This window comes from Tyto alba, unplaced genomic scaffold, assembly GCF_018691265.1.
Source record: "Tyto alba isolate M040663 unplaced genomic scaffold, T.alba_DEE_v4.0 Super-Scaffold_14, whole genome shotgun sequence".
NCBI classification, from domain to species: Eukaryota; Metazoa; Chordata; class Aves; order Strigiformes; family Tytonidae; genus Tyto; species Tyto alba.
The window spans coordinates 27103458-27130184 of record NW_024881276.1 but is presented as its reverse complement, the minus strand read 5'-3'; the positions used below and the strand labels follow the sequence as shown (position 1 = coordinate 27130184).

Genomic DNA, 26727 nt, shown 5'->3' with positions numbered 1-26727 from the left:
TATGCCACTCTTCCCACTGGGACTTCTAGAGTGAGGTCCCCACACTACTTACAGACCTGGCATAATTAAAAAAAAAAAAAAAAAGGGGGGGGGCAAAAGGAGGTAATGATCTTCCTGCAATCAAATATGATATCTGATTCACTCTCTAGGCATGGATAGGTGCCATTTTCCACGCCTGCTTGCTCATTCCTGGTAAGATTTAGCAAACTTAAGTATCAATAGCAGCAGGCATTTGCCAAATAGGTTGCCAAATGAAATTGCCAACTCACTAATTAATAGAGTTTGAATAGCCTTCAGACAGTCATGACTTTCAGTCACTATTGATCTCGTTTGGACAGGAACAGGTCCATTTGGCATCTCCCTGTAAACCTAGGAGTCACCCAGCCCCACTATTTGTAGGCTTGGCAGAGGATTTAAGGCTGATCCTAGAAATTCTGCTCTTCAGGCAACACTGAAACAGCAACACAGGTCTCCTCTCACATCTCACCAAATACTCCAACAAGAGAGGTGGCTCAGACAGAGCCTGAGTAGTGACGACAAACCACCAAGTAGAAGTAAATATTACACTTTACCAAAGCAACAAGTCATTCCGCAAGCAGGAGAACAAATGATGCCTGGCTCCTGTGACTTGTGTCTTAGGGCAGCTTATCTCATCCCTAATAAGACACAAACTCATCTCAAGCCTCGTAAGATGTGAGACCTAAACAAAGGTTCTAGTTAATAGCGTTTATTTCTTGTGCGTTTCTCTGGAAACATATAGTTGAGCCCATGTTTCTGCCTTTATCTCCATGGGCCACTGGCTCTGATGTCTTTTATCTACTCTGCTGCCTCTTATTTCTAAGAGGTGTAAGAACTTTATTTCCCTCAGATCGTGAGATCCTTCCCAGCTTTGGTTAAAGTTGACCCAAGGGTTCAAAAGCTGTTTAGGGGGAACAGGAAGCCAGAAGTAAAAATGGCTGAGTGACTCCGTGACTCTCATTTCCTTAAGTTAAATCCAAGCTAAAACACATTCTTGCAGAGAAAGCACAAACCCATGTAACAAATACTTGATAAACAAACATTTTTCTTTAGGGACGTGTTCCTTTCTCAGGAAGAGGAGGGTATACATGCAGAGATTGGAAAAGGAAATATCCTAGAAAAACTAAATTCATTTAGTTGTTTTCAATATCATTAAAAACAGCAAAAGGAGTGAAGTGTGCTTATTTATGAGCTCTTCACCTCTTTCTCAGTAAGTAAACTCTCCACCAGAGCGTGTAACGACACAGGATACAGAGACCTAAAGAGATTGAGGGAAGTTTTTATTGTCAAAATGTCTGATGTGGGAAGCAGATGTGTTACTTATGATTTATGGGATATTTATACACAATCCTCAACCTTCTTTTTTTTTTTTTTTTTTTTTTACAATAGGAGACACTGCAACTACATAAATTCTGACCCTTGCAGGTGAGAGTCCAGCAAGTTCCTTTTGGAAGCATCTTTACAGCACTGCCCCAAATGTGTTTGGTGTTAGGAAGCTGCCAGTGGGAAGCAGCAAAAGCTCAAACCAACCTGAGGCAGGGCTGCAAGCTGCAAAAGCACTGGGAAAGCACAGAGGGTCCACGTGCTGGGAAAGGGTATTTAAAGATGATTGCTGACCTTAAACCCTGGCACACACTGGATGTGGGTCCCCAGAAATGCCAGGTTTCTGTGAGAGCTCAGAAGGAATTTAAAGAAAGTGAGATCAAAATCCTTATCTTACAATTTGTTTCCTGCTTGGCCAAAGCGTGTGTTCCCCTGAGATATGAGCTCCACACAACAGTTAGTTTCTCCTGGGTTTACTTACAAACGTTAAAAGTAATACAGGTTCTGCTTAAAGAAACCCAGTGGACATCAGCAGAGCTCGCCTGCGCGGGACCCGAGAGCACATTGCTTCCAAAGTTCAGTTTCCATATGTGGGCAGAGTTAAAGCTGTGATGTGGGTAGCAATCACTTGGATGACATCTATAAAAAGGCAAATGAATTATTACTGTAAAGGTCATAGCAGAATATATATGCTCATTTAAAGACTTCTGGGTTAGCATCAGCTTTCTTTGTAAATCTGCCATGTTAAGAAAACCAGTTTGTACTGAGACAAAGGAAAGCGTTTGCACTACAGAGAAAAAGAAATTATATGGACAATTTATTTCTCCCCTCATTAAAAGATGCTGGGAAAAGGCACAGGAGCAACAAATTCTTATAGCTGCTTATCTGCCCAAGGCCAGAGAGCAATCAGCTTCACACCTGAGAATGAGCAGTGACTCCAGAAATCTTGGTGCTGTCAGCAAGACAAACTCCTCAGCTATGGAAACACTCATCTGCATGAGGAGAAAAGCACATCGGGCCCACAGAGGGGAATTCATGCTGGTGGGAAAAAGCTACATGGAGATTTGTGTGGAGAGGAACTGCCTATAGTGCTGTCCCACAAGATGAAGCTTTTGCTTGATGCGTCCAGACCTCTACCAAAATACACTCTTTGTAAAAAATACTGTTTAAAATAAAAACATGTTTTTAAAAAAAGCAAGGAGCAAAAAGAATGCAAGGTTTTGATCAATCATGGCTAGTTTTTGCTCTGTTTTTATATAGGTTTTTTTTTTTTTCCAAAATACAATTCACAAAGTATTTTTGAGACTGATTTTGTTGTTCCTGTGGGGGAAAAAAAAAAACCAATACCTGTGCTCCAGCAGATTCTCATGGGCTAAGAAAATTATTTCCCTCTTGTCTTATGTCAGCCCAGCACAGGCTGTCCCCCTTAGAGTGTTCGCTGGCCAGTGTCGACACAGAGGTGGTGGTTTCAGTCCTGTGTGTCATTAAGCACCTGCAGAGCGCTTGCAGCATCTGGGTGTCACACAGGGTCAGACAGCCACAGCCACACAGGACAGGGACACGGGCCACACGAGTGGCTATGTCACATCCAGTAGGAATGTCTGTTTTGCTGGGGACATTGCTAACAGGGCAAGGGGACCACGGTGACCTGGGGTTTCTGCCACTAACAGAGATGCACATGGGGTAGAGCAAGACTTTTGTTTTGGCCCCAGTTTGACAACGGTGCAGGATGCCTGCTTCCCCAATACTGTATAACCCCATTCCCCCCCCAAAAAATAATTATTTCAAACTCCAAACACAGAATTTGCTTACTACGGTCAATCAATACAATTAAGCTCACTTTTTGCTCTGCTAATAATATTCTTAGGAAGAGTATCATTTTCAAGATCCCCAGTAGACAGCACGTCATGCGTTCTCCTCAAATATTAGACATACCCCCCGCCTGTCCCTTCCGTATTTCTCCCTCATTTGCTGTTATGACAAAGATATTCTTTAATGAATCTTAATGATTCATCTCAGATGTTGTTTTTTTGCATTGTGATAAGCAGTAGATGGGATGACTAATAGATTACATGCAACACCTAGACAACGTGAGCAATTCAGTGTTTGCTTAAACCATATTAGATACTGATAACAGATACAGGCATTGCACCTGCTCCATTATTAAAAAAAAAAAAAAAAAAAAAAAAAAAAAAAAGAAGGAAAATAAAACAAGTCAAAAAAGAAACCAGGACAGATATAACAACTGCTGCTTATATTTGTATAAAGCGAATTTATCTTGTCAGTGTTCCAGAGAACGTACGTTCTGGCTGTTATAAAGCTTCCCTCTCTTGTAAAAATTACTAATTTGACATTATGCCCCTGGGGAAGTAAAAGCAAAAAGACAGCCAAATTGGCTAAGACGGAGCAGAGCTTCACAGAGAAGATGTCTGTAAATCAAAGACAGGCAATTTTCCAAGTCTACCAACGTATGCACCAGTGGTCACAATGATGGATACATCCACTCATGGCTAAAGCTGGCATTGCCTTTCCTTTTCCTACTTCTGTGAGATTGGGATTAAATTCTTGAGATAAGAAGGCCTGAACAGTCTTCCAACAGAAGAGCAGGTCAATAAAATGGGATACAGGTCTTGCATTGATGTTATTTTAGTCAAGGCCACTCAATAGATGATTTTTTGCTCTGGATACTTCAGGCTGAGGTCTTCAACACAGAGTGGGATGAATGATCCTGACTACAGTGGCTATGCCTGAATTTTTGCTTATGTTAAGAAAAAGGTCAGCAACTTCTCCCTCGCTGTTAGTACTGAAAAATGCATGTCCTGTAGGTCCCAACATGTAGCACCTGCCAGGCTCTGAATTAATTTCAAAATATTGTGTAAACAGAGATATTCTTCTTATTCACTGACCACAATGAGACTCACCGCTGCTCTTTATGTAAGGATGTATATATTCACTAAACACGCAGTAAGAGGGACACATGGATGAAATCATAGTATTTTCTTGCCAGAAAGAAACAAGTGATTAGGTATGACTCTGGGCTCACTTTCTGTGCCACAAGTTCTGCCACCACTCAGTGCTTGGCTTGTACTGCTCACTACACAAACATAAATCAATGAGATAAAAAAAAAAAAAAACGTGAACTGGGAGTTTGCTCTGGAAGGTAAGGGATGAGAACAAAGTAGGTTGAGAATAATAAAGAAGGTAATAGAAAACATAAAAGATGAACAAATTCTATTATGCCAGGGCTTGGGCACTCACACATGGGCATCTATATCAGTATGAAAAATGTAATCTCAAATTGTTGTTGCAGAAACTTACCCAGTTCTCACACAAACAGTTCCCACTTACGGAAGTGTGAGAGCAGCAGCAAACAAGCAAGACTCCCTAACAATGAGCTCTCCCATTCTGTGGTGTAAACATCATTATAAATATACCTAGGACTAATGTAAATTTTTAAACAGCTGTGACAACTTACCAAGTGCCAGCATATAACTTCTACAGCTGCAGAAGAATCATGAAAATCTCCTCTATTTTTTGGTGATGGGGCAGGAGGAGAACTGTACCTATCACAAGATAAAGTACTGCCCTTACTGGTAATAGAAGCATGCTGCTGCCCACGTAGGTGGGAGAGTAAATGTGGTGATGAAGGGCACACCACAGTGATTAGTTGTCATGGTTTGCACCTGGCTGACAGCCAAACACCACACAGCTGCTCGCTCACCCTCCCCTGCCCAGGGGATGGGGGACAGAATTGGAGGGGTAAAGGGAGACTCATAGGTTGAGATAAAAACAGTTTAATAATTGTAATAAAATAGGAAAACAAACCAAACCCACAATAATAGAAAATATAAATGGACAATGTACAATGTGATTTCTCACCACCCACTGACTGATACCCAGCCTGTTCCTGACTAGCAATCCCAAAATACCAAGATCCTGCAATTTCAATCCTGAAAAGGAGGGAACCCCCTCCTTCCTGGCTGCCCCTCCTTCATATACTGAGCATGATGTTACAGGATATGGAATATTTCACTGGCCGATTTGGGTCCGGTGCTCTGGCTGTGCTCCCTCCCAGCTCCTTGTGCACCTGCGCACGGGCAGGACATGGGGAGCTGGAGAGTCCTTGATCTCTTAGCGACAAATGAAAGCATCAGTGTGTTATCAGCATTCTTCTCATACCAAATCCCATACTGAATCATGTTCATATTAGTGAACAGGAGAATCATAAGCCTGTACACAAACAAGGTTATTCTTAAATGAAACCAGCAGTACATGAAATGCAGAGAATAAAAGGAAAAGCTCTGTTGCTAAAGGAAGCTCAAGTGTACTTTTTTGAAGTCATCCAAAAGCAATTTTTAAACTCTGCTGTTTCTGAATACAGTTGGCCTTAAAATATTAACATGTGCTTTTTATTTTATGCCTCAGACTGCATGAAATTAATTAAATACGACCAAAATGGTATGAGCAATCTCTTAAGCACTAGCTAGTTTAACAACTAATCTCCTGCTTTAGTATGAAAGGTAAAGGCTTCGGTTTTTCAATCATGTGAGACATCATCCTACAGTTCATGTGTTAGGCATCTCTCCTGTCCGCTGGCAACATTATTTGAGGCACGCTTGTAACATTTTCACATAATTAAAAAATCAGAAGCATAAGGACTTCAAATTTTTACACTTTATGGAGCTGGCAGTTTATTTAATTTGCTTCAGTTTTATGAAGGTGAAATGTAGTGCTTTATGGGAAAAATGTAGCAATATCTGTTACTACTCAAACATGCTGACAGAACTTTGACATAGTATTTTTTTTGCTACAGTAATTATTCTTGTTGGTTTGTATGTGCTCAGAATAATGACACGCACATGAGTAACTTGCTATACTTTGTGACTCACTGAGATGCCTTCGCAGAAATGATCTTGGTCACAATTTGTGCACCAAACACCATGGGGAGAACTTTTTGGTGGGGGATGGTCTGCGGTGCTTTATTTTAACAGCCAAGAACGTAGGTCTGACTGCAATATTGTTTGATATTCCCTTTCCCCCAACCCTGTTTAAATATTTTGGTTTAGTTATGTTTGAATGGCAGCGTCAGTGAGGTTCATCCTTTGTTTCAATCATAATAGCATCTTGTTTGAAGTTGCTATTTCAAATCCAGATAGCTGGGCCTTTATTTTTCAAAGACGTTATTTCCTGACACCCTTTACACTGTGATCTTGCAGACGGTCGCTACTGGGGCTTCATTGTTAATTGTCTTTCTGGGTCACAAATATACAGCTTTTTCTTTCAAATTCAGGATGTCTATTTATGTTACTGAACGCAAATGAATGACGAGGCATCTCCGGCACTGCAGGGATGCAGAGAGGAGAGGGAGGAGGCATGGGCCTCTCAGCCGTACTGCACCCCTGAGCACCCACCAGACACCCGTGGGACTGCCCCGGCAAGGGCTGCTCCAGCCCAGCCCAGCCCAGCCACACCGCTCCCCACAGCAGCGGCGGCAGGAGGAGGAGGAGGAGGAGGAAGAGGAGGAGGGACGTGTGTGCCCCAAACATACTCAGGCAGAGGAGCCGAGCCAACATGCAGATGAGTGTGCAACGCGTACTGTGACAGCACGACAAGGTTTTCACTCCTGTGTGTCCTCTCCTGTGGTGCAAGAGAAATTCTGGAGGAGTAAGTCATAGCTGCTCCGGAGCGCTGGCTGCAATGCAGCTCTTCCACATACCTGCCGCCTCGCATTCCCTCTCTATGCTTTAAACCTCTACATTTTTAGGATCTTATTCCCCGTTTTTGCTGCCCCCAGTGAGAACATGATGTGCAGACACTGAGTGAAGCCCTTCCCTGGCATGCCCTGACCATCAGCTGCTGCTCTTTACCTCTTCCCCATCTTTGCCAGTGAACTCACAAATCAGCATTGCTGCGGCTCCAATCAGAAATACAGGGCCAAATTTCCCTCCTCAGACAACCATCCATTGCTGTCAATGCAAAATGTCATGTACTTACATAATTTTTTAAAATCTAACAAGTTTCTTTACCTTAATTCACTCACTACAAGAAGGTAACTCCCAGCATATTTCTGTGACACCATTGCAGAGAAAGGCAATTAGAAAAACAGAAACACTCACCTGCAGTGTGGGTCCTCTTTCAGACAAGAAATTTATAGCAAGAAGGACTGAAAAAAAGTCTTATCTTTCTGGACTATCACAGAATCCCAGTACAATGACTTAGCAGCGATTTGTTCTTCAGTGTTTATCACTTTTCTTTCCTTCTCCCTTTCTAACCACTTCGCTCCTGAGTACCACAGCTAGTTCTCCCTCACTCCTGAAAAAAAAAAAAAAAAGCAAGCACTAGTAGGTCTCCAACAACAACAACAAATCTCAAAAGTTTGAAGCATGGTGCTGATGCCATGGTTATTCTGAGGTTTATAGAGAACTGCTCATTTTGTCTCTATGGCTGACAGTATGCCACCACACACACATGCCTAAAAGTACGGGTAAGAGCTAAAGAAATTGTGAGGAGGATGGACAATTCCTAAAATAGAACAAAACACACAGGTGCACTACAGAAGCAAAACAAAACCAAATATATTTTTTCTTTGACTCTCTAGCTTAAAGATGTTACATTTTGAAAATTATCATTGCAGAGGGACCACAGAATTACAGAGTAACTCAGGCTGTAGAGGAGCACTGCAGGTCCCCATTCTGACCCTCTGCTGGGGTTGCTCAGGGCTTTGGCTGATCAAGATCAGAGACTCTCCACAGATGAAGCTTTCACTCACTCTGGGAACATTTATCTGCAAATGTGCAATTGGTATTCCCCTGCTGCAACTGTGCACCTCTAGAAGAGTCTGGCTCTTTCTTTGCTATAACCTCCCATTAAGTAGTTGAAAATAACAATGAGATTTCCATTAGCTTGCTCTTCTCCAAACTAAGGAAACCAAGCTCCCTCTGCCCCTAATGAAACCTCAGCCCTTCCTTATATATCATGTGCTCCAGCCCACTAAGCATGTACCACTTCTAATGCTGCAATAGTGTATTTGTATACTAACAATAAGCATTATTTAATGAAATTAAATAATGAATTCAATGAAATTAAATAATCTTATGTAAGAAAAAGTACTTTAAAAAAATAAATTTTAATAAAGCAAAATATGTCCAGGTTAATAATTTTGCTCTGGATCCCAGAACATTGATTTAGCAAGAAATAAATAACTCCCAGACTTTCATCTTATCTTTTTGACAGATGTTTCCCTCATATAAAGGGTGGCATAAGTGTTTTTGTCAGTGTTATAATTAAAATTGCTATGCAGCTGACATACAGTTTTTAATGGTTTCCCTTAGGATTATAACAGATGTTGCCTTATTAGATCAGGACTCTCCTGAAGTAAGAAATGTCATTGGCATAATCAAGACACTTCTTTCAGTCTCTCAGAGCAGATTGTCACAATTTGCCCAGTAACATTTGACCCTAAGGAATGAAATATACCCCACTTTTCTAAGGAGAAAGTTTTCTGAAGAGTTTGAAAGAAGTACTAGGGAGTCTTACTCCAGGGCAACAGGTTGCATGGTCCAACTTTTGCTGTGGCTGAAAATAGCTGGAAAATACAGAAGGAGGGAGCCCTGACAACTGCGCCAGCAATAGCCAAATAAACTATGACCTTTTAGTGGCAAAAATAATCACAGCTTAGGCACATAGTAAAGGGTCAGTTGAAATCTGGTGAGGAACTGAGAAGTAGCAGTTATTGCGCTCCTATTACAAGAAAAGTTACAACCATATGACACGAGTGTTAATTTGAAATGGGAGTTAGTTTAAATAAAGCAAGGTGTAATAGCAAGCTTAAAGAACAGCTTTTTAAGTGCAGTCTAGGTCCCTGGTGTTCACTGAAAATCTAGAGAAGTCGAGGGTGGAAGCAAAAAGAACCCGTGGCTCCATCTTGCTTGGTCCTTACGGCTGGGTGATTGACTGCTGCCAAGGACCGCATCTGCAACCTGGGGGTGGGTGCTGCGGGATGCAGGCTGCCGTGCAGGACCCCCCGGGCACCCAGGCAGGACGGCTGCTGGACGGAGACATGGCAGCTTCTTCCCGGCCGGGGCGTGGGGCGTGATGGCCAGCACACCCGTGGGTCTCACACCAGGACCCAGCTCCAACGCGCAGCCAGGCCGGGGAGCTGGGGAGCACGCGTGGGTCCCCCCGGCTGGGTGCACCTGAAGTGTTTAACACCACGTAAAAGAAGCCAGTCATAGGTAGTGTGGCAAGAGAGTCAGGAAAGTTAGGCGGCTCCAGCAAGCGCGGAGCTGAGTAGGAAAAGCAGCTCGTGCCTCCTGTCTGCCTGTCCACCGAGTCTCCCCAACCCCTCAGGGGGAGCTCACTTGGACGAAGTAAATTTAGCAGAAAGTTCCTTAATATTTTGGTGGCATGGAGCTCCTTGCAACCTTCCACGGGCTACCCAATTTTTTCAAGATCTGAGGAAAGCCAAATCTGTTTGACCAGCGGCTGTGGCGCTTGGATCTGCAATTCACAGGGTGAAATTGTCAGTAGAGCTTTCACATTGCACCTAGTTTACATTAGGAACTCCCCAAAACAATTGCAGAAGACGCAACATGACATAATTGCTGAATTTCCGCAGTCGCAAGTGTCATAGTTGGCTTATGAAAATAGACTATGTATAAAGATATCTGGAATTTTATGGGTTAATTCTCCCAATCTTGTCTATTTCGAGGACACGTATTAATTCAAAATAAGCGTGGAAAACGTCCAGCATTAATTATCTCCAGCATAGCAGGGGAAGGAAGGGGGGAGCGGGAGGCGGGGGGGGAAGAAATCTGTGCCTGTGTCTCTGAATGAGCTGAAACTGTGTTTTCCTCTCCCCGCGCTCAGCAGCAGCGGGCAGGGAGGAGGCGCCGGGGCCGAGGGAGCGGCCCGGCCGTGGGGCACAGCCCCCGTGGGCTCGCCCGTGGGGCACGGCCCCCGCGGGCCCAGGGAGAGCGGGCCGGCACCGGCGCAGCCAGCAGCTCGCCCGCCGCTGCAGCACCGACGGCGGCGGCGGCGGCGACAACGACGACGACAACAACCGGGTCCGCGGCGGCGAGAGAGGGGCCGGGCTTGCGGGGAGGCGGGCCCCGCCGCCTCCCCCCGCCCGCTGAAGAGCGCCTGCGAGGGCGGGCGGCGCGGCACAGCGCAGCGCGGCTCGGCTCGGCTCGGCTCGGCTCGGCTCGGCTCGGCTCGGCTCGGCTCGGCTCGGCTCGGCTCGGCTCGGCTCGGAGCGCCCACGCACCCGCCGCCGGGCACCCGCCTCCCCTCCCTTCCCGCCCCCCTTCCTGCGGGACTCTCCGCTGGGATCAACCCGCCGTTGTTGTTGTTGGCCGGCTCTGCCACATCGAGGATATTTTGGCTCCCGGAGAGGCAGCGGCGCCTTTTTCTTTCGGACTCCGTGTGTGGTGCCGGTGCCGCCGCCGGGGAGGAACGCGGAGGAGCAGGCGAGCGCCGGGCTCGGGGGCCAGGTGAGCCGGGGGCGGCGATGGGGAAGGGAGGCTGCGACGGGGGAGGGGGGGCGGCTCGCACCCACCCACCCACCCACCCGCGCCGCTCCGCCGCCGAGGGGCTCTGGGCGGCCGCCCAGGGGAGCCGGGCACGGGCCCCGGCCGAACCCCCCGAGCCACCTCCCCCGGGGGCGGCGGCGGGAGTCGGGGCTGGGGAGCGGGCAGACCCGGCGGGCGGAGGGGGAGGCGGGACCCCGTCCCCCCACCCCGGGAGGGGACCCGGCGGGGCCAAGCCCGGAGGCGGGAGGGATCGCGTCCCAAGAGGCGGAGGACGGGGATGCGTTGTGGAAGAGGCTGCGCGCCCGGGAGGAAAGGGTTAATGGGCAGAGCGCACTCTGGATTTGGTTAGTACTTTAAAGGGACTTAAAAAATGTTGGGCTGTATGATCTCCCCATAGAACTTTTATGTGGGCGAGTGTGTCATATGTGTGAAAAGTCACAGCAGCTCTTGGCTATCTCCCCCATCGGCGCTCGGGGAGCCCGGCAGTTGCATGGGGGACCAGCGCGCCTGAGGCAGGTGATTGTCTCTTAACCCACTGGTGCGAAGGTTTTTTTGGTTTGTTTGTTTTTTGGTTTTTTTTTTTTTTTTTTTTTTTTCCATCAGGAGTCCGAATTTACCATTTAAAAACAAAATTCAAAATAAAAACAAAAGGCAGTGGAGATCTGTTTGCAGATGCCAGCATGGTTTAGTTCTCCATGTGGGTGATTCCCAGCTGAATCCAGCTGTGGGCAAGCACCTGGGTATTGCTGAAAAGAAGTTGATCAGAATTCAGGAGTATTAGTTAATAAGTGCCTGATCCTGTTGACCCTGTTCTGGTTCACCCACTCAGCTGTGCGGGGGTGTTGCAGAAGGTGTCCTGCCAGTTAAACCAATTATAGCTGGCAAGTAGCAGTCATCAGCATTAGTGGAGGAGTTGGAAGTGAGGCCCAGTCACACTGTTTGGTGTTGTAGTGTCTTTTCTGAACTTAAACAGCAGCTCTCCAAGTCCAGCAGAAAGCCAGCTTTAACCCTTTGTGTCATGAAAAGCCACATTGCCTTTTCAGCTCTGCTTGTCTTGATATACCTTTCCAAGGGTTTTGGGTCTCAGGGCTGGAAACTTGTGCTGCAGATGGGGAGGAAGCTGATGTACGGTGTGCAAAGGCTATAGAAAATCATAAGAACATGAGAGATTTGGGTGGAGGGAGAAAACTGGAGTGCTACAAAACATGCTAAAGATCTTCATGTGAGAACCTGATGTCTAGTTTTTAATAAGTCGTGTAGTGCACAGGCAAGGCCACAGAACAAACGAGGAGCCTAGCACAGAGAAACAGTGATTTGGGTTAATGAGCAATTCCATGTAATGAAGACTATGTATAAACCGTTTGTCTTCACACCCTAAGCTTTCTATAGATTTAAAACAAAAAAAAACAAAATTGAGAGAATCCTAGGCTTTTTAGTCAGTGGGAAAGTTTCTAACAGGATTTGTGTAGAGGCCAGGATTGCACCTGAAAGTGTCAAAAATCTTATTTGTAGCCATAACTCGGGATCAGATCTAAATTTACTGAAAATATGTATGATGTTTTTCACAAATACTTTCCGACTGGTAAAGCTTACAGCTAGTTAGCCCTAGACACCAGAGCAGATTACAAAGGGTGTTAGAAATTGCCATATACTTTTCTAAAAGCCCAGTTGAATGCAGGGATAAACAGTTGTTTAAACTGTGGCAAATTTAATGAAAAGATTAGGATGCTTGCTGAGTGAGACTCATGCTGTGTAAAATTCTTTGCTGCTCAATGAGATGTGTAATTTAGATCAAATATTTGTACATGCTATTTGAGGTAAAAACCATCATTCAGTAGATTGCACTTTTGGATAACATTTAATGATGTGTAAGTCGAATATTCCTTTCATAGTCAGTTGGTTTATTTTGTTTCAGTGATAAGCCCTATACATCTGATAACAGTGAAGTTGAAATGGGCCTTTCAGGTTAAGGACTCTTGATTATTTTTTTTTTTTTTTTTTTAAGTGATCAACTATATAGGAAGATGAAAAGGTTCCTTGTCTTTGGTTGTTGGATGTTTTTATTTTCCTCTTTGCTTATATGGATGGCATTTGAATGTGTTGCCATTTTAACAGTCAGGTCTGATTCCGTTAAGATCCTGATTTGCTGCTTTTTTCTGAGTTTAAGATTGTATTTTGATATTTTTTTTTTTCCTTGTGTTAACATGGCCAACAAGACAACTTGCTTGTAATAAATGATCACAGTTTTATGGAAATATTAAGTGTCCTATGTGACTAATATAAATGTACGTTTTCAGATTGTTTCTGTGGAGCAATAAAATTTAGTCCAATGCTGTGAAAAAGGAGGAAAATTCTTGAGACAGCTTGCCACAGTGTAGTCTGATAAGGTGTTGTTCATCAACACGTGAATTACAGCATCACAATAAACCTGAACAATGGCCATAAAACTAGCTTTGTTCCTTAGGTCTGATCCCTTCCATAGGTCAGTAAAAGGATATGAATCTTATCGCTCTTCTCCTTAAGTGATATATAGAAGAACAAGTTATGCAGGCCTCGCACAACCCTGTTCCTGGTAATATAGGCAGTATGATATAACTTTGAGTTCAATAGCATGAACATATTGATGGTGGTTCCATCATCAGCTCTTTAAAAAGGGTGTTTCACTGCATAAACCCATTTCAATTAAAACTTAGGCCCTCTAAAGCTTTATAAGTGTGCTAATCCCATGTTTACAAAATATGCAAGATAGCGTGGCTTGGAGATGCTTTGCCTAGTAAAGGAAGCAGGTTGTTAGCACTGGGTATTGGCTTCAGTGATTATTCATAAAGGGTGAAAGGGGTGAATGTTAGTACATGGTGTATCGCGGTGAGCACTCTGTCACTTTCTCTCTTCCTTTGAAAGCCAAAGTCCAAAGAGAATCATGGCATGTGAGCAGGAAAATAGTAAGCAAAAATAACACGAAAGAGAATGTTTAAGATAATGGGTGAAACTTAGAAAATATCTCAAAGCAACTTGGTGGATAAAGGACTTATGGAGGTTTTTCATACTAGCAAAATAAGATACTAAAAGCCCTCACGTTGGCTGTCGGAAGCTAACCATCCTCTTGCTTGCTCATTTCATAAAATTTTAACGCCAGCGATGCCTGTGAAAAGTCTCCCAGTTAAAAAGCTGCTTAAGCAAGATGGGAATTGTGCCCTGTGTGGTCAGGATGTGAGCAATGAGAAGGAAAGCTTTCGCTGTATCTCATTCCAAGAGCTGTTCTATAGTCTGTACTGAAGCAGTGAGGTATATCTGTTAGCAAGCTTGCTTTGTCAGTAGCAACGGTTTTCATGTGACCCCTCTCATTTTTCAGATGAGTGATTTTGGGATCAGGAACATGGATCAAGTAGCTCCTGTGTCTAACATGTACAGAGGAATGCTCAAGGTGAGTATTCTTGAGCTGTCACCTTCTAAACCCAAGTGGGATATCTCCCAGCTAATGCATGTATTGTGTTCTTGTTAATGCTAGCACAGTAATTGTAAAGCTATGCCAAGGTGAACACAGATATTCAGGTTTTAATTGCTTGCTTGGAACCTCTAATCTTCTTCTAGAGTATTCCCACTGAGTTCAGTAGAGATGTGAAAAGCAGAACTGAAATAGGAAGATGTAAAACTTGCACCCCCAACCCTCTTCCCCAAGGAGATTCCTCCCTTTCATCCCTTGAAATCCTAAGAATTTGAAAATAAGAGGTAGGCAAGAACTGGGCTTAAATTCACTGGAGTTGGTGGAACCTTGGCCTAGATAAAGGTTACAGGATTGGCAGTGGGGGTGGTCTTTATCTTTTTAATTTGATGAGACCGGCAGAGTTTTTTGATATAACTGGTTAAGTCTGATTCATTCAAGAGCACTGTATGGAAAAAAAAAAGTAGGTTATTCATTTACTGCATGCAACTACGTGAAATGAAAGTCCAATACATTGTAAGAAACCAAAGGCAGTTGCTAAATATATTTTATCTTTAGGTAGACTCTGTTATTTTGTTTTGAAAGGAATTTACAAACTGAGGACAAATGAGAAACAGACTATAAAGACTCAGTCTTTAAGGGCTTCCCTCATCCCTATTCATGCATGATGCTGGGATTAAAAAGCAACTATTTTTACACAGCATTTATTAATGTAAACCAAATTAATTTAGGAAGTCACTTTCTGCTCTCATTAACTCTGAGGAAGGTCCGTGTTTTGAAGGATCAGTTAGTGAGACTGGTATGCTAATTTCTCTGATGCTTTATATCCTTTCTTTGCTTTCTCTCCTGCCCACAACAACAAAATCCACAAAAGATGCCCCAATCTAACAGCTGTGCACTCTGTAATAGTGGTTGTTCTAAGCAGTTATTCAGTTCTCATATAAATAAGTAAAAATATAGACCCGTATTCTACTTTTTTGTAGCTGTTCACATTTCTTTTATTTTGTTCTGTAATAATTACTCTTACATATGTTGAAAAGGCAAATAAAATGGTTGCATAACTGATAGGACAAGCAGAATTTATTCTATGTGGGGGTTTTCCCCTTTTACTTTCATTAAATCAAGAACCTGCTTGAACATTAATTTTTTTTTTTGATATATGAAACGAGCACAGTATGGATTTTACTCATTCACATGCCACAGCATTTTTTCCAGTGACTCAGAATAAGGGTCAGCTATTTACACAAAACACAGGAGTTTCCAAATTGTGTTGAAAGAACTTGCCCTTTCTTTTAGGTACTAGTGGTGAGTCAGTACTTTTATCTAGTAATGTATAAAGAATCTTTTACTAGCAGATTTAGCAATTGTTATTAACTTGTTTCATTCAGATGTGAGCCTTCTCACTGACTGGCTTTGACTTAAGTTTGAGGGGGCTACCTGATCCAACTGTACACAGTTGTCTCTGCTGGCCAGTGCTCAGTGGAGATTTCTGAACCCAGTTAACTGAGGTTCTGCTTACTTTACCAGCTTTTTCTTCTATGGAATGTATGTTTGAATAATGTATGTACTAGGCTGCATTGCAGCTTGTTATAAAATACAGCTAAAAAATTATTTCTTGTTTCTTACTTGGGTTGATATAATTTGGGGAGAGGGATGACACATGGCACATAAAAGGTACCTGGTGCAAAAAAAAAAAAAAAACCTTGAAGCCACTTGAAACTTTGTGGTGACATAAAAAGGAAAGTTAGGGAATATGAGGAAATATTAATACTCAGTTGCTATTCCAGAAACATAATTAAGGTTGCTTTTGCATCACGTGAATACTGCCCTGAAAAATCTGTCTTTTCCTCAGCTAAATCCCTTACCTTGTCATAAGCTGGCAGACTAGTGGGTGCCTAGAATAAATAAGCATTTGCAAGTTGCCTTTGTCTTCAGCTGCCTGGACTGCAGTAGCTGCCATGAGTAAGCTCTAGCTTTCCGGAACAATGTTCTGTCCTCAGGTGCTTGGAAAAATATCAGTGGCAACTTTTATCAATCCGTGCTGCTAGATACTACAGATATGGATTCCCAGTGACTAACAGTCAAGTTGCATCAGTTGTTTTTAAAGTTGTTTCCTCCTCTGTTAACATTCCCTCTGCCCACTGAAGACTAACATGGCTGAGGGGATCTAGAAAAAAGTACTAGTATTTCTAGCATACACAAGTCAAGTCTGAAAGAAGTTAGGCTTTCAAAATATAGCTGTATTTATTGAATGCTGCCAATATATCAGTAGAATTCACTTTTACCTGGAGCATTTTTATCAGTCCTATTTATCCCTTTCTGTTTAATGAAACTAGCAGTGTTTCACTGAGCATCTGAGCACTTGAAAGACTGCAAAATGTGATAGATGGCAAATCCAGTAACTCAGAAGTATATAAAAGTCACAGCAAAGAAGTAGCATCTTTCCTGTAAAGCTGGCTGTATAGCTTCAAGTGATGTTGTTCAGATTAAATTTTTCCTTTTAAACAAAACAAAACAAAAAAAAATGCTGCATACATCTACTATAGGTCTTACATTGGCAGTTGTTGTTCCATAATTTACTGATCCTGTTTCTGCCAGCAAGTACTCAAGTAGATAATCAATTTAAAGGGTTAAAGAAATAAGGATTTCTTTAAAATATACCTGGAAATAAATACACACATGCATTCTCTATTGTTGAAAGCCTCAATTACAGGAAACCTAAAAATATCCTTACTTGGCTTTACTGTACCCTGCAGAACATGCCACCCACCTAGCACTGTGGTCTGACTGCTAGTTGTTTTGTATTCATGTACAAGAAGCTATGCTGTCATTGTGTTTATATTTCAAAGGCACAAGTTAGCTGATTCAAGATAGTGGTTGTGCATGATCTCCAAATCTAGGAAACCTAACCCAGCCACTTCCTAGCAATGAATTTGACAGTGCTCTAGCAAATTGCTCACATTGTTTTTTATTTATTGTTGCTTTGCAGCGTCAACCAGCGTTTGACACCTTTGATAGCTCAAACTCTCTCTTTGCTGGATATTTTTTCTCACTAAATGAAGATCAAACACTTCAAGAAGTGCCAACAGGATTTGATTCCACTTCTTACGGTAACTCTTCACTTTGTTTCTTAGTCCAATCAGCAGATCAGAAAGAAATTTGTGGGGTCTAACTAACATTTGATAGCTATACTCTTAACAAGTGCAATATGGATTTCCCTAAAAAGAAATGTTTTAGTACACAAACTTCTGTGTACATGCTTGACTTTATCTATGAGTTGCTCTGTGGATATTTGCTGTTCTCTGTACTGAAAAGAAATGGGAACTGGGATTCAGTAGCCTCATAGACCGACTGTCCATGGAAGAAGCCTTAGTAGGTATTAAAGCAGACCTAAGAGAGTTTAAAAAAAAAAAAAAAAGTTATATGTATTTAAACCTGCAACAACTCAACCATAATTCAAATGCAATTATTCTGCAAGCTCCTTTCTTGGCCCTCGGTGTTAAATCCCAGTATGTTTTACTCCATACCTTTAAAAAAAAAACAGGGATGGCAATGTTTACAGATGTCTGGGGGGGGGTGGGGTGGGGGGTTGGGTGGTGGTGTTTGTTTTTTTGTGTGTGTGTGTTTTTGTGTGTGTGGTTTTGTTTTTGTTTTTGTTTTTGTTTTTTATGGTGTAGGACAGTACCTACCAAGAGTTCTCTACAAATCCTTTCCTAAAATCCCTGACAAAATGGAGTTTTGTCCAAAATGTATGTATTTTACCTGGTGCTGCCTTTTCTCCCCTTAGGGAAGGGGAAAAAAAATACAACCTCCAACCTCTGGAAACCACCAGTCTTCCTTTGTTCTAATGTGATTCTAATCAGTCATCTTCTTTGGTCAGCAAAGCAAGTCCTAGCAGATATTGAGGATGGGTGTGGTAAAAGCAGAAGTTAAGCACAGGCTGGTAATGAGCTCTACTTGCTGGGTCAAGTGGAGCCTGTAGATAGTCGAGGAGAACGAGAAGAGCCGCACAACTTCGTGAACTGACTTGGAGTCTGCCAAGTTCATCACCTTAATATACCCTGCTACCGTTATATGGCTCTAACATAGCAGAGCTCCTTCAAATGCAACCTGTGTGTGAGTTTTCAGAGGGTCTCAAATGTTCAGGGATGCAGTAACTACTTGGTTGTCTTGAAATTACTCCTAGCTTAATGATGCCAATCAATCACAAACAGAACATCAATAAAAGGTTTCCTAATCTGAAACGTCTAGGCAGTGTGGTTGCTTTTCTTCAATTTAAAAGTTCTTTCAGAATAAAATCTGGTGAAATTTTCTGGTGAAAATTGCCCCATAAGAAAGGCTGAGTGGAAGCCAAATTTGTACTTAAAATGGAATCTACTTGCAAATTTAAAAATCAGTTAAAAAGATTAGTAGTTTATACTGGCATAGGATCATGCTGACTTTGGATTTTGTTGCATTATTTAGGCACTGGGTACCAGTTTGGTAAGTCATACTTGTTTGGTTCAGACGATAGAATAATCTGTCACACCATGTATTTGGGTGATTGAGACATGCATGGGAAGGTCTGAAATACTGTCCATTGGAAAGCAGTGTTAAATAGTGCAAGCTGGTTCTTCACAACTCTATCAGTTACTTAGCACTCAAACTAAATAAAGACTGGAGTTATAAGGAAGTCTGCGATCAAACTACAAGTGACAAAATAGGAATAAGCAGTCTAATTTCTTTAAAAAAAAAAAAAATAGTAAGGTTTCCCTGCAACAAAGACACTTTATGTAACTACTAAGTAAATGAGGATCTGTATTGTGGAAAGCTGCAAAGATTAAATTTAGCATGATGCAATTTTATTAAATCAGTGGCACCGAGATTTTTAGTGTTGATATATTAAGTCTTTGACTTGATATATCAGAAAATGGATCTATGCTGTTTGTTTCTGTTTTAAAAATGACTAGTTTCTAGCATCCTTTTCTTCAAATAGTGCAGCAAAACCCTGCCATTCCTTTCACTGGCCTAAAAGTTAATGTATCTTCTTTTTGCTCCCTCCACCCCTTTTCTTTTTTGTAGAGTCTAACAACTGTGAATTGCCTCTGTTAACCCCGTGCAGTAAGGCTGTGATGAGTCAGGCCTTGAAAGATACTTTCAGTGGTTTCACAAAGGAACAGTGTCGGCTGGGTATCCCAAATAGTAAGTGTTTTCTATTTATAAGCTCCTTTTTTTAATGCTAAGGAGGAGGCTGAATAGCGGCTCTTTCAAAAGAGAAAGAATGATGTCAGTAGGAAATACAAGAATGGATCCTATGTGAATCTGGCACAGCTTGACTTAGAGAGATCAGACTTGCTGGTATTAAAAATGGGTGCTTGAGAGCTCGTGCTTTGGCAGCATAAGTGAGAATCAAGTAAGCTGAGGACATCTCTGATTACAAGTGAATGCAGAAGGAAAATAGAGGACTGGTTTGGTTTTTTTTTTTTTAAATTCAAGAATACAGTCATTCTGAATTGATTCGGAACTAACTCGGGTAAACAAATTTTGTCAGTCACTACCTTCTAATGAAGATTATTTGACAAAGGTCAGGAGTTATCTCTAAATGCTGGATACTTTCTGTCTTGCAGATCCCTGGCTGTGGACTGAACAGCAAGTTTGCCAGTGGCTTTCATGGGCTACCAATGAGTTTAGCTTGGCAAACGTGAACTTCCATCAGTTTCTTATGAGTGGCCAAGACTTGTGCAACCTGGGCAAGGAGCGTTTCCTGGAACTGGCACCTGACTATGTGGGTGATATTCTGTGGGAACACCTGGAACAGATGATAAAAGGTAGCTACAGAAACAAAAAGAGTTTTTGTTTTAAGGCTCTTCTAACAGAAATGGGACTCTTTCAGCATTTGTTTCACTATGACGGGCTTTTATTACATATGAAAACTCAAAATAAACTTTAAAAATTGGTTAGTAAAAACATTATCAGAACTATTAATACATTCGTGGTATGCAAAGCATGGGTGCAGATATCTGCAGAAATCATTCCTTGTTCAGACTGAGTACCTATTGCGGTCTGGTTTTATTTGGAATAATCATTGAAATAAATGAGGTTAGGATAAGGCTACTTTAATACCCCATTTACAAAAAGTAACCAAGAGTTGGACAAAATTTGTTCGCTTCTTATTACAAGTTTTTGTTCCTTTAATGTAGTGTTTTGAGGTAATTCAGTGAATGAATATAAAGGAAGTCAAAGACATCTAGAGGTGTCTTAGGTGAACACTTATGGTATTGCTAAAACTCTACATTCAGTGCCCTGCGAGTTCCACTGGGTTTGGAATGTCACCTTCAGTAGTTGCATACATTAAGGACTTGGACTTTAAAACACACTGCAGTTATTGTTGTTTCTAAGTTTTATGTTAAAATTCAGTTGGTATGGTGGTTTTCAAGCCTACTGGAAGTTGGTCAGGTTTTTTGATGTGTTTTTTTTTTTTCAAGAGAGAGAATGCAATGTAGTGTGTTAGTAAGATTTATGTGAATTATGACCCCAAAATACTCAAGAGAGTGAGAAGCTTTTTGTGGCATACAGGTCAGATCTTTAAAACTATAAAACCAATTTTTTTTTTTCCTCCTCTCCCCAGACAGCCAAGAGAAAACACAGGATCAGTATGTGGAAAACTCTCATCTCACCTCAGTTCCTCACTGGGTCAATAATAATTCCTTAAGTAAGTATTTTAAGAAATTTGATATGTTACATCTCTGTTTGTTCTAAGCATGTCATAGATCCTAGGGTTTTTTTTTTAAAAAAAAGGCACCAGAATAGTTACTGTCCTTAAGGAGAACACTTGGACTTAAATTGCTACAGCCTTCTTTCCTAGTATTGTTTAATTGTCGTCTAATTCACATCGGAAATCTTTTGAAGAGCAAAGGCTTTGAGAAAATCAAATTTCCTCTTGGTATGCCAAAGCCTACATCTGTGGAGCAGAATGACCACTCCCACCTCTAGCAAACAGAGTCAAAAACTAGCAACACTGGGGAGCAGCAAAAGTTATGTTTAGGCCTTTTTGAAGACTGTAGAAGTGTAATAGAGTTTTTGAAAGCGTGTGGGACACAGTGCTAGCTTCCTCAGATTGTTTGGTTGGTGTTGTATTTCATTCTACCATAGTCAATCTTCAGCTCAACCTTATTACACCACTTAATGATGAGGGCCTTACTCAAAACCACTTAAGCTTCTCCAGCTTTTTCTGTAGCCCTGTAGTTTCCTTGAAGAACAAACAATAGACATATCTGTGGTTGGGAAGTTAGAGGGAGATTTACAGAATCGGATTTGGGGGCCATTAGATGGGGATCTTCTCACGAACTTCAGTAGCCTTTCCAGTAGGTCTGTAGCATCTATCACTCTTAGTCAGATATTCATGGGAAAAATCACTTCTTGGTGGCACAAGTGTAATGAGGTGCTGGAGGTGTATTAGTCTGTTTAAGGGTCTGCAGGAAAAAACATCCAATTAATTCTTTTATTTCCTTTTTCAGCTGTTAATGTAGATCAGAACTCCTATGGTATGCAGATGCCTGGATACCCTAAAGCCCTCAGTTATCCCAAACCCAGTCTTCTGACTGATGTCTGTCAGACTTCCACAGGACCGAATCTCCTCAATCCAGATCAGGAGTTTTCACTGTTCCCTAAAACCCAAGCAGATGCTGTTGGTGTGAATTACTGTGCAGTAAATCAAGATTTCCCAAGAAGCAATCTGAACTTGCTAATAGATAATTCTGGTGAGTCGTCATCTGCCTGATAACCGTGAGTCCAAGGCCACAGGCTATATATGTCTTTTTCTCCTTTATATAATTTATATATACAGGCTAGATTGAGGGGGAGGAAAAAAAAAACAACACTTTTTTTTTTGTTTTGTTTTATAAAGGTAAGCTTAGAGAACACGAATCTAGCGACAGTGGTGCAGAAAGTTACGAAAGCTCAGATTCGATGCTACAGTCCTGGAACAGCCAGTCATCATTAGTGGATTTACAGCGTGTGCCATCCTATGAGAGTTTTGAAGATGACTGTAGCCAGTCCTTGTGTCTGAGCAAACCTACAATGTCTTTCAAAGACTATATTCAAGAACGAAGTGATCCTGTAGAGCAAGGGAAACCAGTTATACCGGCAGCAATTCTAGCTGGCTTTACTGGTAAGTAGTAAAGCAAAATGGTCACTCCTCTCACTCCTCTTCTTATGTAACATCAATATTCTCTATAAATGTGTACCATGGTGGTGGAGTTGTATAGTTGTAAGGTATGCCTTGCAACTTAGTCAGAGACCACTGTTCATGAAGTTTCAGTTTTAAATGTTACTCAAGAAAGTCTCATAGGACTATCCATCTAAAGCAAGAACAGGCAGCTATGTCAGAACATGTAAAAATCAAATATACTTTTTGGTCTGTTTGAAAATGAGGGAAACTTGGACAAAATCTCCCACACTTGGGAGTTTCTGCAGGTGTTGTCTTGCCTGTTAAGACCTTGTTCCTGTAGTCCCTACTGAAATCAGATTTTTTTTCTGTAACATTTGCCAAGCCAAGGACTGCAGGACAAGCCTTGGAGCTTGAAATGCAGCTGATGGGAGGGAGGTGGGAATGAGGGCTGAGGGGATCCTTATGAAAGGGAAAGATCTAGTTTGAGTCAAATCCTGTGTTTACATGAAAAAGCTGACTTGTTTTAATTTTAACATATTTAGGAGTGGACTTGTGTTATCGAGAAAAACCTTAAGTTTCTTTCTGATTAAAAAAAAAAAAAAAAGGCAAATCAGAGTAATTACAAGGTCTGTCCTGTGGTACGAGTATGGTCACATGCACTGGTTGTGATAGAGCTTGCAGAAGTATTAATTGTGGTTTGTCCCCACCCCTTCTCTCTCAACAGGCAGTGGACCTATACAGCTATGGCAATTCCTTCTGGAGTTACTGACTGACAAGTCCTGTCAGTCATTCATTAGTTGGACAGGAGATGGATGGGAATTTAAGCTTGCTGACCCAGATGAGGTATGTGGCTAATTCTGATGAACAAAAAAGGTTTAGGGCCTGATCTGCCATCTGTGGGCCTAGTCTTCAATATAAAGCATTTACATGGTCAGACACTTGCTGAAACCTCTTCTTCTGCAAATGCTTTATTGCACAGTCAGGATTGCTGTGGGGTGTCCCCCCCCTCACCTCCTACCCAGGGATATTAGCATTTGCTTGTAGTTAGGAGAACATGTTGTATAGCTTGAAACAAACTTTGTATATTAAGTTAGTTCTTTTGACAGTGTAATACTGTAGATTAGCTTGCTGGATGTAGTTGAATCAACAATGTCTGGGATTGCACGAAGGCATGGGGAAAATGCATCCCACGTATCACCGTTCTTTTAGATACACAGCAAATATATTTATGCTGCTTTTGAAAAATTTTGGGAACTTACAGCTTTAGTCATTAAAAATAAATAGAATGTGTTTTCATTTTCTGATACGGTTATATGTATGGAAGTTATTGTATTAAAAGACATGACATAAAGTGCACTGAAGCCTTTACTAAAAAAAAAAAAATCATTTAATCATTCAACTCCAAAGAACTTCATTTACCTCTACTTCCATTGAAAGAGCTGTCCCATGCTGCTCAATAGAAAAATAATGTTAAAATGGTGTCATCTTGAGAGGAGACTGTGTTTAAAGAGGTGAAGTTTATGGAAAATATATTTTGGCCCATCCACGGTAAATAGGTATCCTTTTCACTGATATTTGCTCTCAGCCACTTTCTCCTGAAGCTGCTACTGATAATTGTCTCTGAGCATGTTCAGCTGAGGGGTCAGTCACCAACTCCTCTCTTACCTGAGTTTGGGACTTCCAAAGCAAATAAAATGCTCTGACTGAGGAAAGGTTTTCCTAACTGTGTTTATAAGCCACTGTCTAGGAGAACATGGCTTGAATAAACACTTTGCATTTTGCTTTCTTCTTGGACTGACAGGTGGCACGGAGGTGGGGAAGGAGGAAAAACAAGCCAAAAATGAACTATGAGAAGCTCAGCCGAGGCCTACGCTACTATTATGACAAGAACATCATCCACAAGACTTCAGGGAAACGCTACGTGTATCGCTTCGTGTGTGACCTGCAGAACCTGCTGGGGTACACGGCGGAGGAGCTGCACGCGATGCTGGGGGTGCAGCCCGACACGGAGGACTGAGCCCGGCGAGGTGGTGCTGCACGGGTGAAGATCATGTGTTGGGACTGTGTCTGGGAACCATCTGCAGTCAGTTCTTCTAGCTGTTCAGATGGGTGCAACTGTTGGGAAATAAGGACCTTAACCGATTTTGTAACCAGGGAGGGCTGGAGGAAGTGGCCTTATTTCATCAGTGGCTTTGGGTGTTGCCATGTCAGGCACTTGAGCAGCATGGAGGTCAGCACAGACCCTGGCTCTGTCATGAAGACATGGAAACGCTCTTGGGTTAAGCATTTCGACTACCTGTACTGCCGTGTTAAGCATTTTTGGCTACTTATGCTGCCATATAATAATGGGTTGGCTTTAAAACCAAAGGTTGGATGAGAAACCAGTGATGCAGCAGAAATACTGCTCAGATATTTTAAAAATACCATCGTCCTTGACTTACATCATATATCATGCAATTTATTTAAAAAATAAAAAAAAAAAAAACACCACACCCTAATTTATTTTAAATGAGCAGTAAGGAGAATTGATACTAGTTTTTTTCTAAAACACATTTTATTATTATTATTACTACTCCAGATACTTGCTGCGTAGGTACATAAACACTCTATGTCCAAAACCAGATGTAGCAACCGTTAACACAAAAAAAAAGACCCTTTTAAAGAAGGGAAGGAAAATCATACCATTTCAATATTCAGTTTGTATATATTCTGTGATTCTTTTTGAAACTCTGTAATGTTCCTATTTAACAGATACTGTATAGTGTAAATTAAACTAATTGTATGTGTGTTTTGAAATAGGACGAATGTAAACTTATCAAACGGGGTTTTTTCATGTTTGTCTAGAATATACAACCTTCTGCAAATATTTAATTGGCCTGAGAGACAACATAAGTGCTCAGTATGCATGCATATGGTATGCCTAAGATATGAAATGGGAGGGGGGGGTGGGGAGGGAGGGCTGGCTCAGTATTTTGCCAAGACTGAAGCTGGCAATTCTTTGTGAATTTTGGCATTTTTACAAGAAACTAATGTTATATTCCGGGACATAAAGGGCCTGTTTGTGGTTTCTTCTGTAACTGAAAATGAAAATATTAATATGGTTAAAATTACCTTTTTTTTTTCTTTATAAATGGCATATGTTTTTCAACTTCTATGCATGTCCTTTTAAAAAAAAAAAAAATTTATATACAAGCCTTATTTTTTCAGTTGACTTGTCTCTTCTTCCTGCAGTTTATCCTGTATGATTAAAATATGAATTCTATTTTTGGAAATAACTATGACTCCTTTTCAAAGATCAGGAGGGATTTATGTAGCAGCTATTTTTACTGCAAAAAAAAAAAATTCACTGGAAAAATGTACTTTGTAAGAAAGCTTTATTTTTTATCTGAGCTTGATGTACATTTAAATGTGTGTTGTACAGTGTGAGAGGTTTAAAAATATGAGTCCTCATTAAAACCTCTTGAACAAGACAATAGCACGTGTGCGTTTTTCATTTGAAGTTTCGGAGGAGTTCATTTTTTTGTTTGTTCAACCCTTGTCCATCTTATCACCATCACCTTAAACTTCTACAAGATTAAAAAAAAAAAAAAAAAAAAAAACAAAACACAGCAACAAAAAAATAAACCAGCCAGGCTTAGGGAGCTTGTTGGAGAAAATTCTGCTACAGTGCATAGGCTGATGTATGCAACCACTCTGTGTTTAGATATAAATTCAAATTAATGCCTTTGTTGTGCCTCTGAGAGAGAACTAACAGTTCTGTACTGTGGTGTGAATTTGTGTGTAAACCGATGGGTAAAATATATGGAAGAACAGAGGCATGTTAAGACTATTTATGCTTAAACTGTTCCTGATCCTATCCTGTACAGAGGAAGCCTAACTGTCCTAACTATCTTTAGCTCATACTATTCTCCATCCCTCCACATTACAGAAAAGCAGGAAATATGGAAACGCTTGCTCTTAAGCTTGTATTTGAGAAGTAGAAAATAAAGTTATTTTTTAAAAAAAAGGTGCTTCTCCTAGACTTCTTGATCTTTCTACCAAGCTGTGTCCATGTTTTGATCTTACTTTCATTATAGCCAGCCTGGTTTTGCAACATGTTAAAAATTTGGAGAAAAAAGATGGGTGGCTTTTTTTTGAGAATGTGCCTTTCTAAAGGGACGGAGCTGAAAGGGTAGGTGTGTGTCCTGTAGTGTAGCCTTGCTCTTCTCTGAACAGTTGCAGACACTTTTCTTCAGCCTTACTTTTCATTGTCCCTGGGAAGGAAA

At 41.5% G+C, this 26727-nt stretch overlaps 1 protein-coding gene across 1 annotated transcript; it reads left to right on the top strand.

Moving 5' to 3' along the window:
• The first annotated feature begins 10556 nt into the window (after nucleotides 1–10556).
• ETS2 (ETS proto-oncogene 2, transcription factor) lies at nucleotides 10557–25932 on the top strand. Its single transcript, XM_033011384.2, has 10 exons — nucleotides 10557–10832; nucleotides 14224–14295; nucleotides 17303–17423; nucleotides 19375–19494; nucleotides 19920–20120; nucleotides 20921–21004; nucleotides 21810–22052; nucleotides 22199–22462; nucleotides 23187–23305; nucleotides 24264–25932. The coding sequence occupies exons 2-10, from the start codon at nucleotides 14224–14226 to the stop codon at nucleotides 24477–24479; spliced, it is 1440 nt and encodes a 479-aa protein (XP_032867275.1). The 5' UTR covers nucleotides 10557–10832; the 3' UTR covers nucleotides 24480–25932.
• The last annotated feature ends 795 nt before the right edge of the window (nucleotides 25933–26727 follow it).